This window comes from Cetorhinus maximus, chromosome 14 (genome assembly GCF_964194155.1).
Source record: "Cetorhinus maximus chromosome 14, sCetMax3.hap1.1, whole genome shotgun sequence".
In the NCBI taxonomy this organism is placed as follows: Eukaryota; Metazoa; Chordata; class Chondrichthyes; order Lamniformes; family Cetorhinidae; genus Cetorhinus; species Cetorhinus maximus.
Window position 1 is genome coordinate 101145352 of NC_135892.1, and position 23928 is coordinate 101169279.

Genomic DNA, 23928 nt, shown 5'->3' on the forward strand with positions numbered 1-23928 from the left:
GGTAATATCACCACCGTCAACACCCCTTTGTCCTTTTGTCTATGACATCTTTGGTAGTCTCTTCTTGACCTCCACCTATCACTGGCCCCCTATCGAGCTCTACCTGTCCCACCTCCCTCTACCGGCTTATATTTCACCACATTTCTATATTTCTTAGTTCTGATGAAGGGTCAAACGGACTCGAAACGTCAACTGTATCCCTCTCCGCAGATGCTGTCAGACCTGCTGAGTTTTTCCAGGTATTTTTCTTTTTGTTCCACTTACCTGGGTGTCTGGCTTCAGCGACGACCGTTGTTGGGAGCTGGATGCACTGTCGGGGTTGGGACTGGACTTCTGCCGAGATGGGAGTGGAAGTCTTGCCCCGAGCCAATCAACGCTCCAATGGCCGTAAAATTGGCTCGGGGCTTCCCAGCCAAGTGGAGGTGGGGTTCACCCCCAACGTTTAAGCTGGGGAGCAGGGCTTCTGCCTCTGCGTAAAATTCCACCCTAGGCAAGTGGGAAAGAAGGTTTCTACACTATGTCCAAGCCTAATTTATGGATCTGTATGTTTTTAGTTAAACAAGAAAGAAAGCAGTGATGGATATAGTTCTAAAGAAAGAAATGAGGCAAGTAGGTAATGTAAGTGTAAAGGAGTATCCAAGAAACAATGATCATAACATTATTAGATTCAATACACCAAAGCAAAAAGATGAAAAACAAAAGGAAAAAAGATACTTGACTAGGAAAAAAATGTATTTCGTATTAGATAAAAAGGGAACTAGCCCTAAATAAATCAGGAGAAACAACCTGGCAGATCAGACAGTTGTCAAACAACAGGAAACAAGCAGGAGATAATTAAGCAGTAAATTAGGTCTATTCCCACAGGCAGTAAAGAGGGTACATCAACGCACAGATAAAAATTAAATTTAAAAAGTAAATGACAAATCTAAGATTCATAAATATAAAATACAACAAAGCAGAGTGTAGAAAACGTAATGGAGAGGCAAAGTAAAAGATTAGAAATGGAAAAAGGGCAAGGAGGAAAAAAATCACGGGACTTAAATGGAAAATTGTGATAGAATGTAGAAAAAGACTTTTAAAAGTTTAAGATTGGGAGGGCCAACTTAAGAGAGAGAAAGAAAACCTTTCACGGAAGATGAAAGAAGAGTGGAAATACCAAATGAGAATTTTATCTTTGTTTTTGCGAAAGATAATGGAAATTAATGAGTGGAGGAGGATGAGGTAGAGCTGAACTAGAACAATTGAGTCAGAGAAGTAGGTAGATGTGGTTTACAGGTATTCAGAACTACTACAGGCTAATATCAGGTGCGGGTAAGCATCTACACAGCTTATAATGGGGATAAGATTACTTGCTTAGAAAAATCAAGTTTAATTAAGGACAGCCAATGTGGATTTGTAAAAGACAGGTCATGAGTGACAAACCTAACAAAGTTCTTTGAGGAGCTAACATTTTTGGGCAGCATACTTTAGGAGGAATGTGAAGGCATTGGAGAGGTTGCAGGAAAGATTCACAAGAATGGTTTCAGGGATAAGGATCTTCAGCTTCATAGAAAGGTCGGAGAAGTTGGGACTATTTTCCTTGAAGAGTGGGTTGAGAGGAGATTTGATATATGTGTTCAAAATCATGAGGGGTTTGGACAGAGTAAATAGGGAGAAACTGTTCCCATTGGTGGAAGGATCAAGAAACAGAGGGCAAATGGGTTTAAGGTGATTCGCAAGAGAAGCAATGGTGACATGAGGAAAAACTTCTTCATGCGGCAAGTGGTTAGGATCTGGGATGCACTGCCTGAGTGTGTGAAGGAGACAGGTCCAATTGAGGCTTTCAAAAGGGAATTGGATCATTATTTGAAAAGGATAGATATACAGTGCTATGGGGAAGAGGCAAGGAAAATAGATGAACTGCTCCTTCACAGGGCCAGCACAGACACGATGGGTTGAATGGCCTCTACCTGTGCTGTAACCATCCTATGATTCTGTGTTTATATTGAGGGGGCTGTCTCTTTCCATTTTGTTACCAATTATTTCATCTGGAAGAATTATTTACATACATTATGTATCATACAGTCACACACATGGGGAGCTGATGAAAATAACTGTCTACTTACTGTATAAGGATCAATAGAATCATTTGGAAGCCTGCCATCACAATGAAGCTAAATCCAGGCAACGATGTGAGTGTTTGAGGATAGAGTGCACCAAATATAGTTGCCCCAATTATAACACAGATTGTTTCTGTAGAAGCCATGCAGGAAAACATTGCACCTACCAATAATTAAAAAAAGACACAAGTATTTGAAATATCAAATGTTCAGTCAGAGAACTAGTATTCAGTTGCAAGTGAACACAATAGCAGGTGAATGATCGCTATCTTTTAGCCTTTGCCGGTATGGTGCATAATTAAAATTAGAATTCATAAAAGCATAACACAAAGGCCTGTAACAAAGATTGAATATTAAAATCTTGGCAAAAGTACAGAAATTGGTTCAGTATTGATGCATAAGTGTCAAAGGTTCATCTGCTCCACTGTGGTAAAGTAGCCATTCATTTCAGGCATTAGCAGTGGCAATTCTCATAGCTGGATAATTGAGTGGGAAATGATGCATTTAAAATGATACTGAATGATCTATAGCACACGAGTCAAAAAAACAAGAAAAAAATGAGGCAAAGCACAATAAGCGACATGGGGGGGTGGGAGGAAAAAATCTTATGTAAACAGAAGATAATTTTACAACAAAAGGAAAAACACCTGGAAAAACTCAGCAGGTCTGACAGCATCTGCGGAGAGGGATACAGTTGATGTTTCGAGGACTCGAAACGTCAACTGTATCCCTCTCCGCAGATGCTGTCAGACCTGCTGAGTTTTTCCAGGTGTTTTTCCTTTTGTTCCAGATTTCCAGCATCCGCAGTATTTTGCTTTTATCTTAGTAGATAATTTTACAAGCCAATTCCAGTAGTGGGTGTACCAACACCACAGGGACTGCAGTGGTTCAAGAAGGCAGCTCACCACCACCTTCTCATGGGCAACTAGGGATGGGCAATAAATGCTGGCCCAGCCAGCGAAGCCCACATCCTGTGAATGAATAAGAACAAGAAACAGAAGTTTATCCCCAGTTTGATGAAAGCAGTTCAGTAAATCTGAAAAAAACGAGTAACAAAGCATTTTAGGGCCTTTGTTCATAAATGGACAACCTGCCTGGAAAGCTTCTGGTTTTTTAACTGAAGGGGTCAAAGTGCAAGACCTTCCTCTCAAATGGTTTTTACCTTCTTTGTGTAGTTTTGGTTAAAATGCAAATATGGCTACATCGCCATCTCTCTACAGCACAACAGAAAGGAATCACCCATGTCTCTGCCAGAGTTACTTTATAAGATTTATACAGGAAGTATTGACTGCTCATGAAAGCTTTAGTGCTTTAATATTAAAGTGAGATTAGGATCACGTTTCAAACCATTTATAATGAATGCAAGTCAAACTGAATTATAACAAAATCATTAAATTTAATTATTTCACAAGCAAACCTGCAGTATTGACCTTGTTCATTTCGTTCCACAATTCTGGATGCCACAGATTGAAGCACAGCTCCAGTGAATCCAGAAAGGCTATTCACTACAGCACCTGAAAGATTCATATTTGAAGCACATGATCAATGTTCTTTTCTTAATTAGCACACATAAATAATTTTTTTTAGACTTACATGAGTACACGTGGGAAGAGTTGTAAGGGCCCACAGAGAAAGAAAGAAAAACATTTTTATAAATTGAGGCAGCACTTTTTGACTTTTCATCTTTCTTACTTCAGGATGTCTCAAACCATTTTACAACCAATCAAGTACTTTTTGAAATGTAATCTGTTCTAATGATAGTGGTTGAGGGGTAAATATTGACCAGGACATCAAGGAGAACTCCCCTACTCCCTTGAGTAGTGTCATGGGATCTTATATGTGAAGGGACAGTTTGACATTTTATTCAAAGGCCACATCTCCAACAGTGCAGCACTCCCTCAGTGTTGCACTGAAGTATCAACATGGATTATGTGCTCATGTCCTGGGGCTGGATTTTATGGGAGGTGTACTGTACTGCTTGCCATCACCTCCCCCACCCCGAACTAAAATGTTGTGCTGATCGGAAACCGATCAGCACAAAAAAAATTTGCCCCTTGGCAACAATGTGCTGCAGGTGGCAACAAGGAAAGTGTGGGACTTTGCCCATCACTGGGTGGAAGTCCTGCCCTCAGAATCAGAGCTCAGTCGCGGATGGTGCTGGGACTGCAAGCAGGCCCGGGATGAAGGACCTAATGGATCCCAGGCTCAAGTAGGCCAGGAGCATTGGAAAGGGAGGGTTCGGGCACCTTAAGGATGAGGGCGAGGAGGGTGGTGGTGTGGGTCTTGCAACACAGGTGGGGAGGAAGGCAGGAACGGGGGGTGTATTATCTTCGGGTGGGGCTCCGTCGATGAGCCAAGGCACCCACCCCCCCCCTTCCCACCACCCCCCACTAAAGATAATAACCTCCTCCATTCCTGCCTGCCTGCCCACGTCAACCATGTTATGTCATGGGCAGCATAACATTGGGGTTAATTGGCTTGAAAATAAGCTCAATTCACCCTTAATTATTTATTTGTATAAGGCAGGTGGGCTGCCAATTGCAGTGCCTGCCGACCACCCGTGTTATGGGAGAACAGCTCGCGGGTGGACCAGATGGTGGTGGGCTAGCTACCCCTCATACTTTGCGTGCCTCTGTGCCGGAAACACACCTGGTGGGGGGGCCGTAAACTCCAGCCTCTGGACTGTGACTTGAACCCATGACCTTCTGGCCCTTTATAAACTGTCTGAACCAACTAGCGTTTTGCAAATTTCACCCATGCAGGAGGTTTAGTTTCAATTTATATAATGGTCTTGACACATTTTCAGATTCCAAAGGTTAACTCCCAGAGACAAACAAGCTACTTGGACCTTTGACTAGGATGGCTCCCAGGATGGGATATCAGACAAGCCAGCCTCCACAGACTTCTGATCGTTTGCTTCTACATGTTACGTCAGAAGGAGATTGAGAGCTTATCATATCACCTGCCTTTATTATACAATGACGTTCATTTATTATGGCCCGCAGGATGCTTAAATAAGAGACGTACTGGAAGAGATTTTAGCTCCATTTGCCCAGCTTGGGGGCAGAGTTAAAATGGAGGGACTGCATTTACCACTTCATTTCTGCTCCGCCGTCAATTTTTCCCCAGTGTCTTCCACTGAATAACCTCCGGAATCTGGTGGCAGCCTCATTAATCTATATAAATCAAGGCGCAATGAAATACTTAGTGCCCCCAACGCCATTTTAACCACTTACCTCAGTTAAACATGACTTACAGCTGAAGAGGTTCAAGAAAGGTTAGTGTTAGAACTAGCTTGTGGGGCCATGAGGAACAAGAATGGGTGCCTATTTGGTGCCTGCAGCATGCCCTCAAAGTGGAATGGACCTCCAGCCGGCACTACTGGGCGATCACCAGCGTACTCCACCCAATAGTTAAAATCTACCCCGGTGATTCCACAAGAAAGGGCAGCTTTTCATTCATAACAGCAACTTTACTCAAAACAAAAACAGAATTACCTGGAAAAACTCAGCAGGTCTGGCAGCATCGGTGGAGAAGAAATCAGTTAACGTTTCGAGTCCTCATGACCCTTCAGCAGAACTGAGTATAGTTAGGAGAGGGGTGAAACTTTACTCAGCTGTTCAACAAGCCAACCCTCAGCAACTAGAATTTGAGATCTGAGGGCACAGTTTTTTTTTTTCACACCTCCCTGATGGACACACAGTCAGAACGTGTCAGAGGCAAAGATCTCTCCCTCTATAATCAGCCCCGGGTGATTGAGGCATCGGGTATGAATGTGCACGTCTCTTAACAGAGCTAATTAGGTGTTGAATAGCTCAGGGACAGCTGGTGAGTTTAGCCTGTAACTGTTGTTTATTTTGTTATTGTATGGTATAAAGTGCAGTTGAAAAATTGAATGTTGTGGTGAAAACAGTATTCTGTTTATTTACATTTTTGGTGCAAACTGAAGTGGGTTTACAATTAGTGTGCCACTAGAGTGAAGACAAGAGGACTCACGCAAGAGCCTGTGCACAATTACAGTTACCAGGAATCACCCAATGTCATGCTCTTAGTGAAATAGATATCAGGCAATTAAAATTTACAAATGATTAGAATAGGCACAAGGTCTGCTATTGTGAATGGCATGTGGCAGCGAGCCTGGGAGGACATTTACTGTAGCAAAATTTGTAAAGTCAAAGATCCAAATATTTTGCAACAATTTTAAGCTTACACCTTGCTGATCCTGTTGCAAAATAATGGAAAGTAATTGCTTTTAATGACTAATCAAGGTGAGACTGTTCATCTTCCCTAAAGTAATGTTGGATTATTGTCAAGAATTTTTAGCTCATTAATCGCAAGTTCTTGCATGAAGATTCAGGTGTCTGTAACATACTGGTGGGACGAATAGCTTGGCTATACGATGCAACATTTTAGAGTTTACAAGCCAAGAATTCCTGGTAATGCTACATCAATTTTACATTATAGCACATGCATAGGTTTAATCTATGAACCTATTCCTGTAATACAATAATTTGACTTTCAAATACACTCCCTTCTTTTTCCTCACTGGGACTTGTAACCATCTGCACCATAGCACACATTTGACCTTCTGCCTCTGAAAAATCCATGGAGCATCTTATTGGTTACATAAGAAAATTATTCATGGCCCTTGTCTAACCTCAATGTTTTCTAATTTCATTCCCAGTCTGTGCCAAAATATCTTCAAAGTGTAACTTTCCATGTATCACACATTATCAAGTATCTGCAAGTTTGCCTTTCCTGAATATTCATTGCATACCAAGTTTAAAGTAAATTTAATCCATGCCAACAGACTTCCAATGAATGCTGTTATATTAGGCTGAACCGGAAGAGATTCTTAATTAGATTCTGACATATCTCACAGCACACCATCCAGAACATTAGTGACACAGCAGCGTTACACAGGAAGTAGCTTGGATTTATCCATGACAAAGTTTCAGTATCAACCTTCTCTTTCAACATCAGGCCATCTTGGCACAAGAACCTGAAACACATGTAAGAGATTTGTAAAGCCTATGCAATGCTAATGCAAGGAATTACAACTTTCCAAGATCTCAGCACTCCTCCAACTCTGTCTTCTTTCACATCCCCGATTTTCATTGCTCCACCAGGTGCCTTCAGCTACTTAATCCTGGAATTTTGTCTTGAAACCTCTCCGCCTCTCTGTCCTCCTTTAAGATGCTCCTTAAAACCTTTCACCAAGCTTTTAGTCACATGTCCTGATGTGTGTTGTTATACAGAACTCTGTAACACTAGGAGGGATCCTATCTTATCAAGGAAAACAAACAAAACTCAATAACCGCAAGAGGTGTTCCAGGGAACAGGAACATCATCTCAAAATTAAATAAAAAGGAGCGAGACATGAACTCAGGGACTATAAATCCACTAGTCCCAACATCCATAACTGGGGGAAAATATTAAGAGCATTATGCATAATGCTGTTAATTTTCACCTAAGGAACGTAAAGGCCTTTAGATATTAAATGATAAATACTGACCAGGTCACTAGAACTCCCTGTCCTTCCTCAAAAAAGTGGAATCTTTTATTTCCACCATAACAAGCAACCATAAGCTCAGTTTAACCTCTCATCTAAAAATCAGTACCTCCAATACTGCAGCACTCCCTCAGCACTACAATGAAGCGATGAAGCTGACATTATATGCATTAGGCTTGAACCCATAACCTTTTGACACAGAGCCAAATGTACTGCCACTATGTCATGCCGACACTTTAGCAAGCATCAAGGTAAGAAAAATTCCCCTTCTCACAGGTTATTGTTATAGTAACTCTGCCCTACTTGAAGTAGGACTAACTTAAGGAGCTTTTTCTGGGCAGTGGTGAGGAGTGGAGCACAGTAGATGCAAATGTTCTGCAATTTACTGTGGTATGGGGGTGGTGGGGCAGGGGGGAACTGTAAAAGAGGCATTTTTAGATAGATAGTCCAATTAATTTTTTTTAAATCAGGAGGTGTGTATCGGCCATGTTATACTCCAGCGAATTTGAAAATTGCACCTGAGGTTAGGCTTGCAAGGTTCCACTGCTGTCAAGTCTAGATGTTTCCTAACTAAAATACTGGCTGTTAACAGCTCCAAAAAGCCAGTAATTTTAGTTAGAAAACCTCTGACTTGATTATTCCAAAGCTGTCCTCTCCTGGCTGGCCTCCCACATTCTATCCTCCGTAAGCTTGAGTCATCCAAAACTCTGCTGCCCATGTCCTAACTCAGCCCAAATCCCATTCAGACTTCACCCCTGTCCTTGCTGAACTACACTGGCTTCAGGTTAAACAACGCCTCAATTTTAAAACTCTCATCATTATTTTCAAATCCTGGCCATGCTCCTCCCTATCTCCGTAATCTCCTCCAGCCCTCTGAGATTTCTGTGCTCCTCTTAAACTGGCCTCTTGAACATCCCCGATTTTATCACTCTGCCATTGGTGGCCGTGCCTAGGCCCTAATGTCTGGAATTCCTTCACGACACCTCTCCGCCTCCCTACTTTGCTTTCCTTGTTTAAGACACTTCTTAAAACCTATCTCTTCAGACCAAATACCTGACGTGGCTTTGTTTCATAATGCTCCTATGAAGCGCCTTGGGACATTTTATTATGTTTAAGGCACTATATAAATATAAGTTTTGATAAACAGCACCACCATTGGCTGTTAAATGTGAGTAACAATTAACTAGCATCAAAACTGTGAAATGTAAAATCCAGAACAATTCCAAAATAAAAACAAGTAGTTTTAGAAATGAATATTGGCTGGAAACTAAATTTTTTTTTGAACAGTAAATTAAGCAGGAATCACTGCATGATATATCACAGACTATTTTTTATTTGAGGGCTCCCAGCACGAGGTATATTAGTTTCTGCAATTTCTCTCTCCTCCTGCTCAAAAAAATACTATTTTAAAACAAAACTGTGAGAAACAAATTTAAGAGTGCTACATATTCCAATTACACAATAGGAAAACAAAAATTCAGATTGCCCAAACCCAAACCTCTACCAATGGAGGTTGCCTGCGATGGTACCGTAGCCTGTGCAAACAATTGCTTGCAAATTGATCAGCTCGAATCCCTTGATGTCAAATATCACTGCCCTCTCAGAACTTAACCAGTAGGCATTGTATAGCCTATTTTTTTTAAAAAGAGAAACGCACATCTGCTAGTTCACAGGACGAGCACATGATAATGCAAAAACAAAAGCAAGCATTCCGGAGAGAAGGAAACACTGCAAAAGGAAAGAAGGAAGAGAAAAGCACTTCATTTATTTTCCATTTGTTGTGAAAAACATTCTAAGATGCCATGGACCAAAACATTTTAAGATGAGATTCCCATGCAAGAAGTCCCTTGGAATATAATATGCAGCTCTAAGGGTAACTGATGATTCCTGTGTATCATATTTATTGGTGTTAGCCTCCACAGAAACATCAGTATTGTGTCTATGCCAGCACCATTTCCACTTTTCTTCAGCTGCCTTCACTCTGACTCAACTTTCTATCCCTTCCATGTGCCTGTTGAGGTTTTTTTCATAGATCAGTGCTGGGAGATAAGTCACCATCAACCTGCAGTACCTTTCCCAGCCAATGTTCAAAACTAGTTTTGGGAAAGGGAAATCAGCAATTCCAATAGCAATGGTGTGATATGGAACCATACAAACCTGGGACCTCCCTGGTTTAGCTCCAGGTGCGCACTGTGTTAGCTGGCTTCAGTCAGAATGGCAATGGGGAACTACGACTGGGGAACTAGAAAAAAAAATCGATGACCACAGATTCCCATTCCTTTTACTACTCAGTAACCTGTGCTGGAAAGTGGACATCAGAAGGGGACCTTTCCAGGCTACGATGGCACTACAGACTAATAAGCTGTTGGTGCTCACTAGAAGTAACTGCCCCAGAACTGCAAAATGCTAACTCCTGCTTTTGAAAGTGGACCACAGCATGAAATATCACCTTGAGGGATAAAAAAATAAATAAAAGGAGAAAATCAGGAGAAAACTAGCAGTGTAGTTGGAGACGGGATCCAATGTACTGACACGTCAGATCTGACTCACGTTTCAATGGATTGAATATGATGCTTCGTTGATCACCAAGCCCCCAGCTCTCACTTTCTCTATTCTCCCTCATCTGATAGAAGTCTGTGTACTGCAAACCAGATTTTGCAGGCATTTCTTAATTCAAACAGTGAGTTCTTTGCAGCAGTAATAATTAGTGGGTTAGTCTCCTCTTTTTCTTGGATTTCAGAAGTGTGTCAGACAGCCCAATGAGACATCAGTAATATTTTCCCCTCTCAGGAAACTCTCGGTGACCTAGTTTACCTTTCTTCCCCTTTGGAATTATTAATGTTCCCAACCACAGCCCCTCCAGTATCCTTATAGTTTGAAATGCCCATGCTACACAAGCTTCATTCTCCCACCATCTGTCTCAGGCTACTTCTAGTGGGCATGGTCTGTGGTGCCATCATAGTCTAGACTGATCTCCTTCTGCTGTCCACTTTCCAGTATGGGTTATTGGGTAGTAAAAGGAATGGGAACCTGCGGTCATTGAATTTTTCTAGTTCCCCTAGTGCCCACCCTTACTAGGCAACACATATTGTTAACTGTACCTCCAAATGTAACATCTCAGAACAAAAGCTTAGCGTATTCTTGTGGTAATCTGAGGTGCAATATACCTTTAAGGGAATGTGAGCAGGTCGACCACGTGACTGTATGACCCAATTGCTGTGTAGCGCGGGCTATAATGTTAAGAGTAGTTTAGAGTAGGGACTGATTGGAGAAAAACTTCTCATGTCAGTGCTCTGTTATCTCTGTAAATAAACAGCATGTGCTTCATCTTATATTGGTCTCTGCGTTTGCAGTATATTGTTGCCCACTCACTAGCCGTTAGATAGGTGTGCAACCCCGTTCGTGAGCAAAGCAACCTAACTGTAGAATATAATAATTCTATTCCTACTATATATCAATTATGAGTCTGATTTTTTCATTATGTCCACACTTTCACCCTTAGGAAAAGGAATAGTTGTTTCTTCCTGTTCACTCTCTTGCTCATTACTCATTAATCTGACATTCAAATGCATGTTCTGAAGTATCAGAATTAATATTAAATAATGAAACAGGATTAAACTGGTAATGGGTTCACTTAAGATCACTAGCAAATAATGAAATTGGAGATCATCTCCCTTAAGTCATCCCATAGTCATTAAGCCATTTCTGATTTTTAAATTATTAAACCATTCTTCATTTCTCAGATGGTCTGAAGAGGTCATTTATTAGTTGCAATGGGGCTCGAGTCACTGCAGCCCAGCACAGGTGCTCATCTAGAATCTCTTTCTTCTCAATAAAAATCTTTGCTCGCTTCACACTACTGTGTTTTACAATCTCACAACTGATGCACATTTCTCAGCTGTAGCCCATTTCACTGGCTGTTATTCCAAAGCACTGCATTCAGGAGTCACCTGAGTAAATCCTCTCCTCAGGAGGGAGGTCATTCTGCACTGACGATTGAACTAAATTTGAAGAAACCATGAAAACAATGATTCCATTTCTTTTCATGTCAGAATATCTCTATAGCAGAAGAAAATACCACACAGGCTAATCTGCAATTTATCATTTTAAGAAAGTACTTCACACCCCAGATTTGAGTTACTGGAACAGACAAGCAAAGCCAATTTATTAATGATATGGCACAGGCATTAACATTTCTCATGGTTAATAACCATTTGCCTTGTACAGAGGGACTTAACAAAGGGAAATTTCAAGATTCAAAACCACTTCCATTTAAGGAATGACACTACTTCAAAACACATTTAGCTCACACCATTTGGTTTTAAATTTGTAGTTTCAAATTAGGCTTTAAAGTAAAGATTTTCCACATACACGTGGAATAAGCTGGCTTTACAACTATTCCCCATTGTCTATTTCTTTAGTATTGCTGAAGCCTTCACCTACTGAATATATCAGAATGCTGCTTGCTCATGAGGGCGAAGGTTCACAGACGTTGAATGAATAATGGAACATCTTCCATTTATGCACTTCTAAAATCAAGAGGAGGATGGCCAGTAATATTCAGCACATCATCAAATGCATCATCCAAATTAATAGGTAACTAGCCTTATATGTGTCAGTTGGTATACATTTTCATAATGGTAACATATCTTTATGTACACATGTATCTCACAGACACACATATACACACACACAGACACACACACAAAGATAAAGGAAATGCATGGAGTGAAACAAAAACAATTTAGTGTTTAGAAACATAAAATTTCAGATAGTTGCACCTCAAGATTTCTACATCAATTTCTGCAAATGGGATATTTGCAATAGGGCATATCTGATCAAAGAATCCTTACAGAAGATGATAATATTCTTTAGAAGTGCAACTTATGAGAGCAGAGGTCCAATTCTGAAAATTACTCAGGGCAATATTATTATGGATGCTTAATGCATTTTACTGAATCCCGTGAAGGAACACAGCTATAAATATGATGTTATAAGAGAGTCCAGCTATAAATACAGAGTTATGAGGTTAAAAAGAGTGATTCTCCTATGAAGTAGGAATTGAAAATTAAAAGCAGAGTTCATCTGCTGGTCAAAGGTTTATGCGTTTATAAACGTGCCTGGACATAATTTTGTGCTCAAGGACACTAACATCCTGTGGGATAGGATATGGTATATCCTCTAACACAAGGCAGTTCCTGGAAAAACAGAAACTAGCCTCTACACCACCTCAGCAAGGCACTGATAAATTGTAAGATACCACAACCTAACAGTGGATAACCTTAAGGATGACCCTAAATAACTTGTCAACTGGAAACTGAGCGTAGCAAGGAAGTGATCACCATCTGCATCTCTCAGTACCATGTTTGCTTGAAGGATATTGACTACAACGAAGGATGTTGGCTAAAATGAAGGATGTTGCCCAGCATGTGTGCTCAGCATGCTTCCTGCTGGTTCAGCTCTCTTATGGTATAAATACTGGAACCACACAGTAGGATTTCTAGATTCATTGGATTCACTCCAGCGTCTCTCAAGAAAAAGGTATAGCTGCTGTGCAGAGCGATGATAGCTCTCCTCTTAATTAGGATGGCGGTATCTCTCCAGCCTCTGTAGCTTTCTACTTGGGGATTTAAGGTAAATGCTACTTTAAATATTGATGGATATCTTAAATATCTCTGTAATATGATTAGGATCTGGATTCTCTAATAGAAACAAGACTTAACTTGCTTTTCCTAGAACTATCAATGTTGCGATTACCATCAAAAGTGAACTGCATATTCAGTTCTTTAATAATTTTATATAATTTAGAAAATATATTGTCCCATATAGTCCTCTGTATCCAAATTCAAGAACCTATCACCATACACTCTTCAGTGGAGAGGCACATTGTTGAGGAGAGATGCCCAGACCCTTATAATATCCAGGTTGTTTATAATGTAGCTAAAACTTGTTAAAGAGGCTATTAGGAGGACAATAATATTCTCTGGTGGCTCCTTTCATTCAGGAAGAGTTGGGTCAGTTCTTCTGACCCATTTAAGTGTCTGTGGGACCTGTCTTTCTCAACCTTAAGTGAGATTGATCATCCGAGGAGTACACCTGATCCGGAATAGTCCCATCAAGGGGCTAGGATGATAATCCGCTACAATCCCTTTGTCTGCTACTTTGGCAGGAGGCACGAACGCATGTAAAATGAAACTCAAAAACATCAACAGCTCAATTAGAATACCAGGACAGAGGAATTTGGCACAGATGTGTTGAAACGTTGATATGATCATACAGCACACCATAATTTCAGACTCTAGTTTTAGAATGCTTACTTACTGAGAAACACCATCCAGGTATGTGTGGAGAAGGCCAGCAGGACAAGAGACACCAGTCTCATCAGTACACCCACTTTGGCTAATGTCATTTCGTTGACGTAGCACAGCATAATTGGAAAAACACCAATCAAGGTAGCTCCCTATGGAGAGATGATATTGTTGAGAAGTGCTGAGATATTGGAACTTCAAAATTCTCTTCAAAAATATATTTTCTAAAACTTAAAAAGCTTTCGACAACATTTAAACCACACATTACGATTCAATGATCCAAATAATTCAGTTATATCTTAATGAAGGAGAACCACTTTAAAGATAATTTTAAGAGGTTTTGCATTTTGCCTGCATTGTTTCTCTGAGACTTCATCCCAGTTGTTATAGCAGCTGTTGGACTCTATAGCCCTCACCCCTCACCACCCCCCACCCCCATCCAATCCAATGGCTCCTCCATGCCAACCCATGCCCTGTCATATCCCCGTGGACCCTCCATTCCAAAACATGACCCCACACACAACCCACGCCAACTCCTAGCCCCCCCCCAGGCACCTCATCCCTCTATGCCACCTCTATAGCCATTCACCCAGTATCCACCATGGGCACACCTCAGGAGCCATGCTGAGATGACAAAATAAAGGAACTTCTAACAATCTAATACAGCTCACACTCTGACATACTTGATATCATACTAGGGGACTTGCACGAGATTAGAACTATTTTCTTCAATGTAACATTAATGAAAATAAAGAGAAGTGGACAAAGAAGAGGCAAACAGGAGGTGGAGGAGAGAATAGATAGAGAAGCATTTGGGTGCTACTGGATCTTCTCCAATGTGGTGGGAAAGGGGAACTGCATGCCTGGGTTCAATTCCTGTAGGGGCAATGTCAGTAACTAGGTGTTTGGTTCAGGATTGGAGGTCTAGTGATCAGTTATCTCTGTGTAAGGGGCTAAAAGAGGCCATATTTGTTTTTCTGCAGGTTATGAGGGTAATTTTATTTTTAGACGAGGGTGCTAGGCTCAGGGGATAGAAATAGTTCTGAATTTTTGAGTAATGGAGGGGGGGAGAATTTGTTCTTGGTGTTACTCGACTCAGCGGTAGCTCTCCCATCTCGTCAGTCAGAAGGTTATGGGTTCAAGTTCAACTCCAGAGAATTGAGTGCATAGTTTAATCTGAAGGCTACTACACTGTCAGTGGAACCTTCTTTCACACGAGGCACTAAGCCAAGTCTTCAACTACTCTCTCAGATGGACATAAGAAATTCTGCGGCATCATTGCCCAGGCTAATATTTTTCAGCTATCATCACTAAAAACAGTGATGTGGAATCATCTCAGTGGGATGTTTCACAGGGGAGCATACTGCTTTCCTCCCACCTCACCCCCCACATTCGAAAAGTTGGTTGAGAACTGACTGACTTAAAAAAATAGGCTGCTCCACAGCAATAATATGCATCTGCCCCTCAGTATCCCGCACTCGAGAGCTAGCAGCGCCAAGGCTCAGCAGTGGATGCTGCTGGGACTGCAAGCAGAATACAGCATGGATACCGGGCTCAGGTAAGCCTAGGATTTTTGGGTGGGGAGGGATCAGACACCCTAGGGAGGGGTGGGAGGGGGGCGGGGTATGGGTTTTGGCAGCCAGATAGGGGAGGAACAAAGGGGGGTACCATCCCCCCCCACTCCCCCCCCCACCCCCCAAAAGGAGCTACCCCTTTCTTTCCTGCTTTTTCACCAGGAAGTGGCCTGCCCACCCTCGTCCACCTTCCACAGCCAACCATGCTATAGCAGCGGAGGCAGAATTAGGCCCTTAATTTCCCCTTAGGTGCGTAGTTAAGGTCCTCACTAGGCCTAAGTGCAGTCGGGCTCGTGGGCGCCTTACCCACCCACCGTATTTTGGGACATAGGTCGGGGATGGGAGGGAAGGTCAGTGGGCTGGCCAGACGTCATATTTTACATGCACCCCTGTCAAAAACAGGCCGGCAGAGGGGGGGAGGCGGGCATAAAATCCACCCCCATCATGTTTGTAGGACCCTACCCTGCTCTGTGAAAGTTGGCCACTGCTTCATTCCAAACAATAAAGTTGTTGCTCAGTTGTTAACGCACTTTTTTGAATGTGAAGGTTGTGGCAAAATAACTCCCACATCTCCAGTGCAGTGATGAAGTGTGCTGCACTGCCAAAGTGCTGCATTGTTAGAAATGCTGTCTTCTGAATGTGACATTAATCTGAGGCCCCTTCTGACTTCTCAAGTCAATGCAGAAGATTCCATGGCACCATTTCAAAGGAGAACGGGTTCTTGCTGGTGTCCTGGCCAATATTTATGCCTCAACCAACATCAGTAATGCGTGGGCCAGAATTTTTACCTCGTCGGGCGGGCGCAGTTAACGGCCAGCCAGTGTGAAACACATGCTGCAGCGCTTAGGGGGCGGGGGGAGGGCGAGCACGCAAGTTTGCGCAATGAAAGCTCCCTGAGGCACAGAGCTGCCTCAGGGAGCTGAAGGTATAAAAACTCAAAAATAAAAATGCTGCCACTGTTAAAAACATAACAGGGACATATTACGAATGAAATTTAAACATTTTAATTTAATTTTTAATTGCTGCTGGAAACCTCATCCCGCCCGTGGGTGAGGTTTCCTAAAAATCCATGAATTGTGCAGGAGCAGCACCAGTCATACTTAAAAATGAGGTGTCAACCTGGTGAAGCTGTAACACAGGACTACTTGCGTGCCAAACAGCATAAGCAGCAAGTGATAAACAGGGCTAAGCAATCCGATAACCAACGGATCAGATCTAAGCTCTGCAGTCCTGCCACATCCAGGCGTGAACGGTGGAGGACAATAAAACAACTCACTGGAGGAGGAGTCTCCACAAATATCCCCATTCTCAATGATGGAGGAGCCCAGCACATCAGTGCAAAAGATAAGGCTGAAGCATTTGTTACAATCTTCAGCCAGAAGTGCCAAGTAGATGATCCAACTCGGCCTCCTCCGGAGGTCCCCAGAATCACAAATGCCAGTCTTCACCCAGTTTGATTTACTCCACTTGATATCAAGAAACAGCTGAAGGCACTGGATGCTGCAAAAGCTATAGGCCCTAACAATGTTCCGTCAAAAGTACTGAAGACTTGTGCTCCAGAACTTGCCGCGCCCCTAGCCAAGCTGTTCCAGTATAGCTACAATACTGGCATCTACCTGGCTATGTGGAAAATTGCCCAGGTATGTCCTGTACACAAAAAGCAGGACAAGTCCAACCCAGCCAATTACTGCCCCATCAGTCTACTCTCAATTATCAGCAAAGTAATGGAAGGGGTCATCAGCATTGCTATGAAGCAGCACTTGATTAGCAATAGCCAGTTCACTGATGCCCAGTTTGGGTTCCATCAGGGCCACTCTGCTCCTGACCTCATTACAGCCTTGGACAAAAGAGCTGAAGTCCCGAGGTGAGGTGAGGGTGACTGCCCTTGACATCAAGGTAGCATTTCACAGAGTGTGGCATCAAGGAGCCCTAGCAAAACTGGAGTCAATGGGAATTAGGGGGAAAATTCTCCGCTGGTTGGAGTCATATCTAGTACAAAGGAAGATGGCTACGGTTGTTGGAGGTCAGTCATCTCAGCTCCAGGACATCACTGCAGGAGCTCCTCAAGGTAGTGTCCTCGGCCCAACCATCTTCAGCTGCTTCATCAATGACCTTCCTTCCATCATAAGGCCAGAAGTGGGGATGTTCGCACCATTCACGACTCCTCAGATAGTGAAGTAGTCTATGTCCAAATCCAGCAAGACCTGGACAATATCCAGGCTTGGGCTGACAAGTGGCAAGTAACATTCACACCACACAAGTGTCAGGCAATGACTATCTCCAACAAAAGAGAATCCAACCATCACCCCTTGATGTTCAATGGCATTACCATCACTAAATCTTCCGCTATAAACAACCTGGGGGTTACCATTGACCAGAAACTGAAATGGACTAGCTATATAAATACTGGACAAAGCAGCCCGCTTGATTGGCACCACATCCACAACATTCACTTCCTCCACCACCAACGCACAGTAGCAGCAGTGTGTACCATCTACAAGGTGCACTGCGGGAATTCACCATGGCTCCTTCGACAGCACCTTCCAAACCCATGACCACTACCATTTAGAATGACAAGGGCAGCAGATAGATGGGAACACCACCACCTAGACGTTCTCCTCCAATTCACTCACCATCCTGACTTGGAAATATATCGCCGTTCCTTCACTGTCACTGGGTCAAAATCCTGGAACTCCCTTCATAACAGCACTGTGAGTGTACCAACATCAAGAAGGCAGCGCACCACCATCTTCTCAAGGGCAACTAGGTATGGGCAATAAATGCTGGCCCAGCCAGCGAAGCCACATCCCATGAATGAACGAATAAAAAAGGATCTTCCCCCTTGTGGGAATGATCAGAATTGGGAGCACATTTTTTAAAAAAAGGAGGCATCCCATTTAAGACAGAGATGAGGAGAATTTCTTTCTCCCAGAGGGTCATGAATCTGTGGAACTCTGTTCCCCAGAGAGCGGTGGAGGTAGATTCAATGATTATCTTTAAGGCAGAGGTAAATAGATTCTTGACTAACAAGGGCGTCAAAGAGTTTTGGGGGTAGGCAGGAAAGTGGAGTTGAGGCCACAATCAGATCAGCCATGATCTTATTGAATGGTGGAGCAGGCTAGAGGGGCCGAATGGCCTACTCCTGCTCCTGATTTGTATGTTCATATGCAACATTATATAAATGAAAAGGTGGGAAGGTGGTCGGATAAGCAAACTTCCAATGAGGAAATATGAAGGACATAGGAATCTGAATGAAGCACAACCAGTCAGCAAAGGCTATTAAGAAAGGAGAAAGAAAAAAACTGAATTTGTTCCAATTATTTGTTTTAGAATATTTTTGGATGCCATCATGCTTTTTTCCACTAAATTGAACACTTGCAACAATTATTTAATGTTAATCTTATTGAAACAATAAAGATAAGAAAATAATTAAAACAAATGAATGCATTTTCTGTTTTGAGATTCCTGTAAATAACTTATGCCTCGGAGGGAAGCTCGAGGCTGAGTTCCATTTGTTCCTAGATCTGTCACTGTTGGTTGATGAAACTTGTGCTATTGACCCTCAGCTCCCACCATACACCTGCATCTGTATCTTCCAGAAGCTTTTAGGATCGACAGCAAAGTTGACTCAACCCTCTTCTGCATTCTAGTGCATCAATGGAGAGTTACTGAGAATTAACACTATGGTAAATCTTTATAAATCACTGATTCAGCTACGGTGTTGTGTTCAAATCTTGGCACCATGCTTCAGGGAGGATAACAAGGCCTCAAGAGAGGGTGCAAAGGAGATTTACTAGAATGGTACCAGGGTTGAGAGACTTCAGTTACATGGAGAAAGTGAGAAACCAAAATTGTTCTTCTCAGGGCAGAGAAGGTGTAAGGGGATTTGAACTGAGATGTTCAAATTATGAAAAGTTTGACAGAGGTGATTAAAAGGAAGACAGACTTGCATTTATATGGCACTTCTCACGGCCACCGAGGTGTCTCAAAACACTTCACAGACAATGAAGTACTTTTCAAAGGGTAGTCACTGTTCTAATGTAGAAAGCTAATTTGTGCTCAGCAAATTCCCATAAACAACAATGTGATAGTGACCAGAAAATCTGTTTTTTTGTGATGTTGATTGAAGGATAAATGTTGACCAGGACACACGGGATAACTCCCCCGCTCTTCTTTGAAAGAGTGCCACCCAAGCAGGCCTTGGCTTAATGCTTCATCTGAATGCCGGCTCCTCTGACCAAGTAATGCTCCCTCAGTACTGCTCTAGCCTTGCTTTTTGTACTCAAGTCCTGGAGTGGGACTTGAACCAGAAACCTTGTGATCCAGAGACAACTGAAACAGAGCTGAGGTGGGTAAAAATTGGCAGGAGGGTCGATAATTAAAGGATACGGATTTAGGATAATTTGCAAAAGATCCAGAGGAAAAAATGGGTTTCTTCTTTTTGTGCAGTTAGTTATGATCTGGGATTCACTGCCAAAAGTGTAGTGGAAACAGATTCAATAGCCTCTTTCAAAAGAGAATTGATACATTTTTAAAAGGAAAAATTTGCAAGACTATGGGGAAAGAGCAGGGACACGGAACAAATAGGATAGCTCTTCCAAAGAGGTAGGGCATAATGGGCCCTAAACACTTCTGCATTCCCCACTCCCTACATCCCATCAGTGGCAGCCTTGCCTTCATCCAACTGGGCCCCAGGTTCTGAAATTCTCTCCCAAAATCTATCTTTCCGCCTGTCTCTCTCCCTTTCAGACCCTCTTTGGAACTTACCTCTTTGACTAAGCTTTTTGTCACCTAATATCTCTTCTTCGACTTGGGGCCCGTACTTTTGCAGAGTCAGGAAGATTCTGCAGACTTTTAAAAATGGCAAGTGAGACCTAAATGCAGAAGTCCCACCCTCATTTCAGAGATATCCAATTTTTGTCAGCAGGGGGAAGAGGACCTGATTCACACACAAGGGAAACCTGAATTCAGCAGGCTATTTTAATTTAGTGCTGAGTTCAAACAGACCCCATTTTGGCAGTCCCAAGGACCTTAACCCACAGTGGGAAGTCACAAATTGATGAAGTAGACATAAAAGCTATTGAAGAGTGAATAAGGTTGATTGAATTTTTCGAGGAGGTGGCTAGTTGTGTAGATGAGGGTAGTGCAGTTGATGTAGTCTATATGGACTTCAGTAATGCTTTTGATAAGGTCCCACATGAGAGAATGGTCAAGAATGTAAGAGCCTATGGGGTCCAGGGTAATTTGGCAAATTGGATCCAAAGTTGGCTTAGTGGCAGGAGGCAGAGGGTGATGGTCGAAGGTTGTTTTCGCGATTGGAAGCCTGCAACGAGTGGTGTACCGTAGGGATCGGTGCTGGATACTTGCTGTTTGTAGTGTACATTAATGATTTAGATGTGAATATAGGAGGTATGATCAGTAAGTTCACCGATGACACAAAAATTGGTGCTGTCGTAAATAGTGAGGAGGAAAGCCTTAGATTACAGGACGATATAGATGGGCTGGTAAAATGGGCAGAGCAGTGGCAAATGGAATTTAATCCTGAGAAGTGTGAGGTGATGCATTTTGGGAGGACTAACACAGCAAGGGAATACACAATGAATGGTAGGACCCTAGGAAGTACAGAGGATCAGAGGGACCTTGGTGTGCATGTCCATAGAAGGCAGTAGCACGGGTAGATAAGGTGGTTAAAAAGGCATATGGGATTCTTGCCTTTATTAGCCGAGGCATAGACTATAACAGCAAGGAGGTTATGTTGGAGCTGCATAAAACACTAGTTAGGCCACAGCTGGAGTACTGTGTGCAGTTCTGGTCACCACACTATAGCAAAGATGTGATTGCGTTGGAAAGGGTGCAGAGGAGATTCATCAGGATGTTGCCTGGGCTGGAGCGCTTCAGCTATGAAGAGAGACTGGATAGACTAGGGTTGTCTTCCTTAGAGCAGAGAAGGCTGAGGGGGGACCTGATAGAGGTATACAAAATTATGAGAGCACAGATAGGGTAGATAGGGTGAAACTTTTCCCCTTAGCGGAGGTGTTAATAACCAGGGGGTATAGATTTAAGGTAAGGGGCAGGAGGTTTAGAGGGGATTTGAGAAAAAAAATTTTCACCCACAGGATGGTTGGAATCTGGAACATGCTGCTTGAGAGGGTGGTAGAGGTAGGGACCCTCACAACATTTAAGTAGTGTTTAGATGAGCACTTGAAACACCATAGCATACAGGGTTATGGGCCAAGTGCTGGAAAATTCGATTAGAATAGACAGGAGTTTGATGGCCGGCACAGACATGATGGGGCAAAGGACCTATTTTTGTGCTGTATGACTTTATGACCAAGGTCTATTTAAGTGTCATGATATGACGTTTTTTTAAAATCCCCTAATCTTTTAACTTGAAAAGAAAACAAACTTAAGCAGTTAGTGATTGATTGACAGGCCATGTGGTGTAGGTTAGAAAAAAACATTACCATCTGTCCCTGCAATTTCAATAGAGTCCTTTGTTGAGATTTCCCAAGGGATATTACGTTATTATCAATGCTTGGCTGAGCTTCAAAAGTTACAATTATCTCAGCCAGGTATCCAGAATTCACAGATTGAAGATAGAAGTTTAATTCCATCTCCACATGGCTCTGGAGGTACAATGGGGGAATGAGTTGGCAGGGAAGGGTCATGGGGGTTGATGGGATGTGAAGGGAGAAGACTAGAGGGCCTAACAACTTCTAAATCAACCAGAAGTGAGGTGGATCTTCTAACCAGCCCTCCCCTCGGCACTCACCTGTCTCCATGGCCATCTATTTCCTGATTTGCTTCCAGGATCAGCAAGCCTGAATCTGTTCCATGAGAGGCCAAAAATCTGTCTATCCCAGTCTTAACTGTATTCAATGACGGAGACCATCCACAACCCTCTGGGGTAGATAGCTCCAAAGATTCACAGCCCTTTGAGTGAAGCGATTTCTCCTCATCTCAGTCCTATCTGATCGGCCCCTTGAGCTGAGACTGTGCCCCTGTGTTCTAGGCCCCCTCAACCAACAGAAACTCTCAGCGTCCCCCCCAACCAAGCTCCCCCACAATTCTGCAGGCTTCAAAGGAATCACCTCTCACTCTTCCAAACTCCAGAGGACACAAACCCAATTTACCCAGCCTCTGATCATAGGACCAATCCAGTGAACCTTCACTGCACCGCCTCCACTGCAACTATATCCTTTCTTAAATGCGGAGAACAGAACTGTGCACAGCACTCCACATGTGGCCTCACCGAAACCCTGTACAATTGCAGCAAGACGGAGTACCTTTTAAGCCAAAAACGGTTTTGTACAACCGTTTTATGTCTGGGTTTTCATTGTACCACAAAAGAATCAATGAAAATATTTCTCTATCACTTGTACCAGTAGTTTCAACTCTCAGGGGAACAGAAATGATAAATTTTGATGGAAGTTTTTTTTTCCCCTACTCAAACCCTACTTAGCACATTTCACTAAACCATTGTAAAAGTCATAAATGTCTACACATGGGTTTTGCCTATACTTTTAATTTGGTCTTTATTCAATATGCTATTAAACTTTGATAAATAAGCTTTTAAAACTAGGCAGATTAATGACTGGAACAATGGATTTTCAATCAATTGTTCAGATTGGTGGGCCCATTGAAATCAGTTGTTCTTTTGCTTCATCATCAAACAAGCATAGGCAATAGCTAATCTATCCAACAGTAATTCCATCTTCAGTGTAGTACTCTTCCTCTCCAAGAATTTGACTGGGTCAGCTGATTTACGTACAAGGATTAATATAAGCCCGTTGCTCCAAAAGAAAATAACTAAACAAGAGCCGTAGAATGATTGGCCTCCTCCTGCGCTCTTTCGGCCCAAAATATGCTACGTCAGCTATATCCAATTAGTCCCACCCCTTTTTCCCCACAGCCCTGCCATTCTTCAAGTATTTTTCGGCTCCCTTTTGAACGTTACTGCCAAATCTGCTTCCACCACCTTTTCAGGTAAAACATTGGCAATCGCAACAATTTGCTGTGGAAAAGGCTGTTTTCCTCATGCCAGCTCTGCTTCTTTTGCCAATCACCTTAGATCTGTGTCCTCTGCTTACCGAACCTTCTGACACTGCAAATATTTGCTCCTTATTTGCTCTATCAAAATTCCCCGTAACTTTTGGACACCTCTATCAACTCTCCTTTTCACATTCTGCGCTCCAAAGCAAAAAACACTAGCTTCTCCAGGGTCTCCACGGCCAGAATCTTCGACTCGGCGAGAGGGGGGGGGTGGCCTGCTCGCCGAGGCGTAAAATGACGCGCCGTGACGCCGGGTGTGTGTCCCGACGTCACCGCGCATCATTCAGGTTTTCAGTTCGGCGGGTGCGCACCCGGGTCGGCTGTGTGCCCGCCAAACTGTCAAAGGCCAATTAAGGCCATTTGAATATCAATTAAAATAATAA

At 42.6% G+C, this 23928-nt stretch overlaps 1 protein-coding gene across 1 annotated transcript in view; it reads right to left on the reverse strand.

The window, feature by feature from the left end:
• Positions 1-2101: 2101 nt before the first annotated feature.
• LOC144690162 (lysosomal proton-coupled steroid conjugate and bile acid symporter SLC46A3) overlaps positions 2102-23928 on the reverse strand; it is a 53756-nt gene continuing 31929 nt past the window's right edge. The window contains exons 4-8 of the mRNA XM_078557616.1: positions 21228-21313; positions 15398-15404; positions 13933-14071; positions 3530-3613; positions 2102-2262 (exon numbers count right to left, since the gene is read on the reverse strand). Of these exons, the coding sequence (XP_078413742.1) occupies positions 2102-2262; positions 3530-3613; positions 13933-14071; positions 15398-15404; positions 21228-21313 (477 nt within the window). The remainder of the gene's footprint in view (positions 2263-3529; positions 3614-13932; positions 14072-15397; positions 15405-21227; positions 21314-23928) is intronic.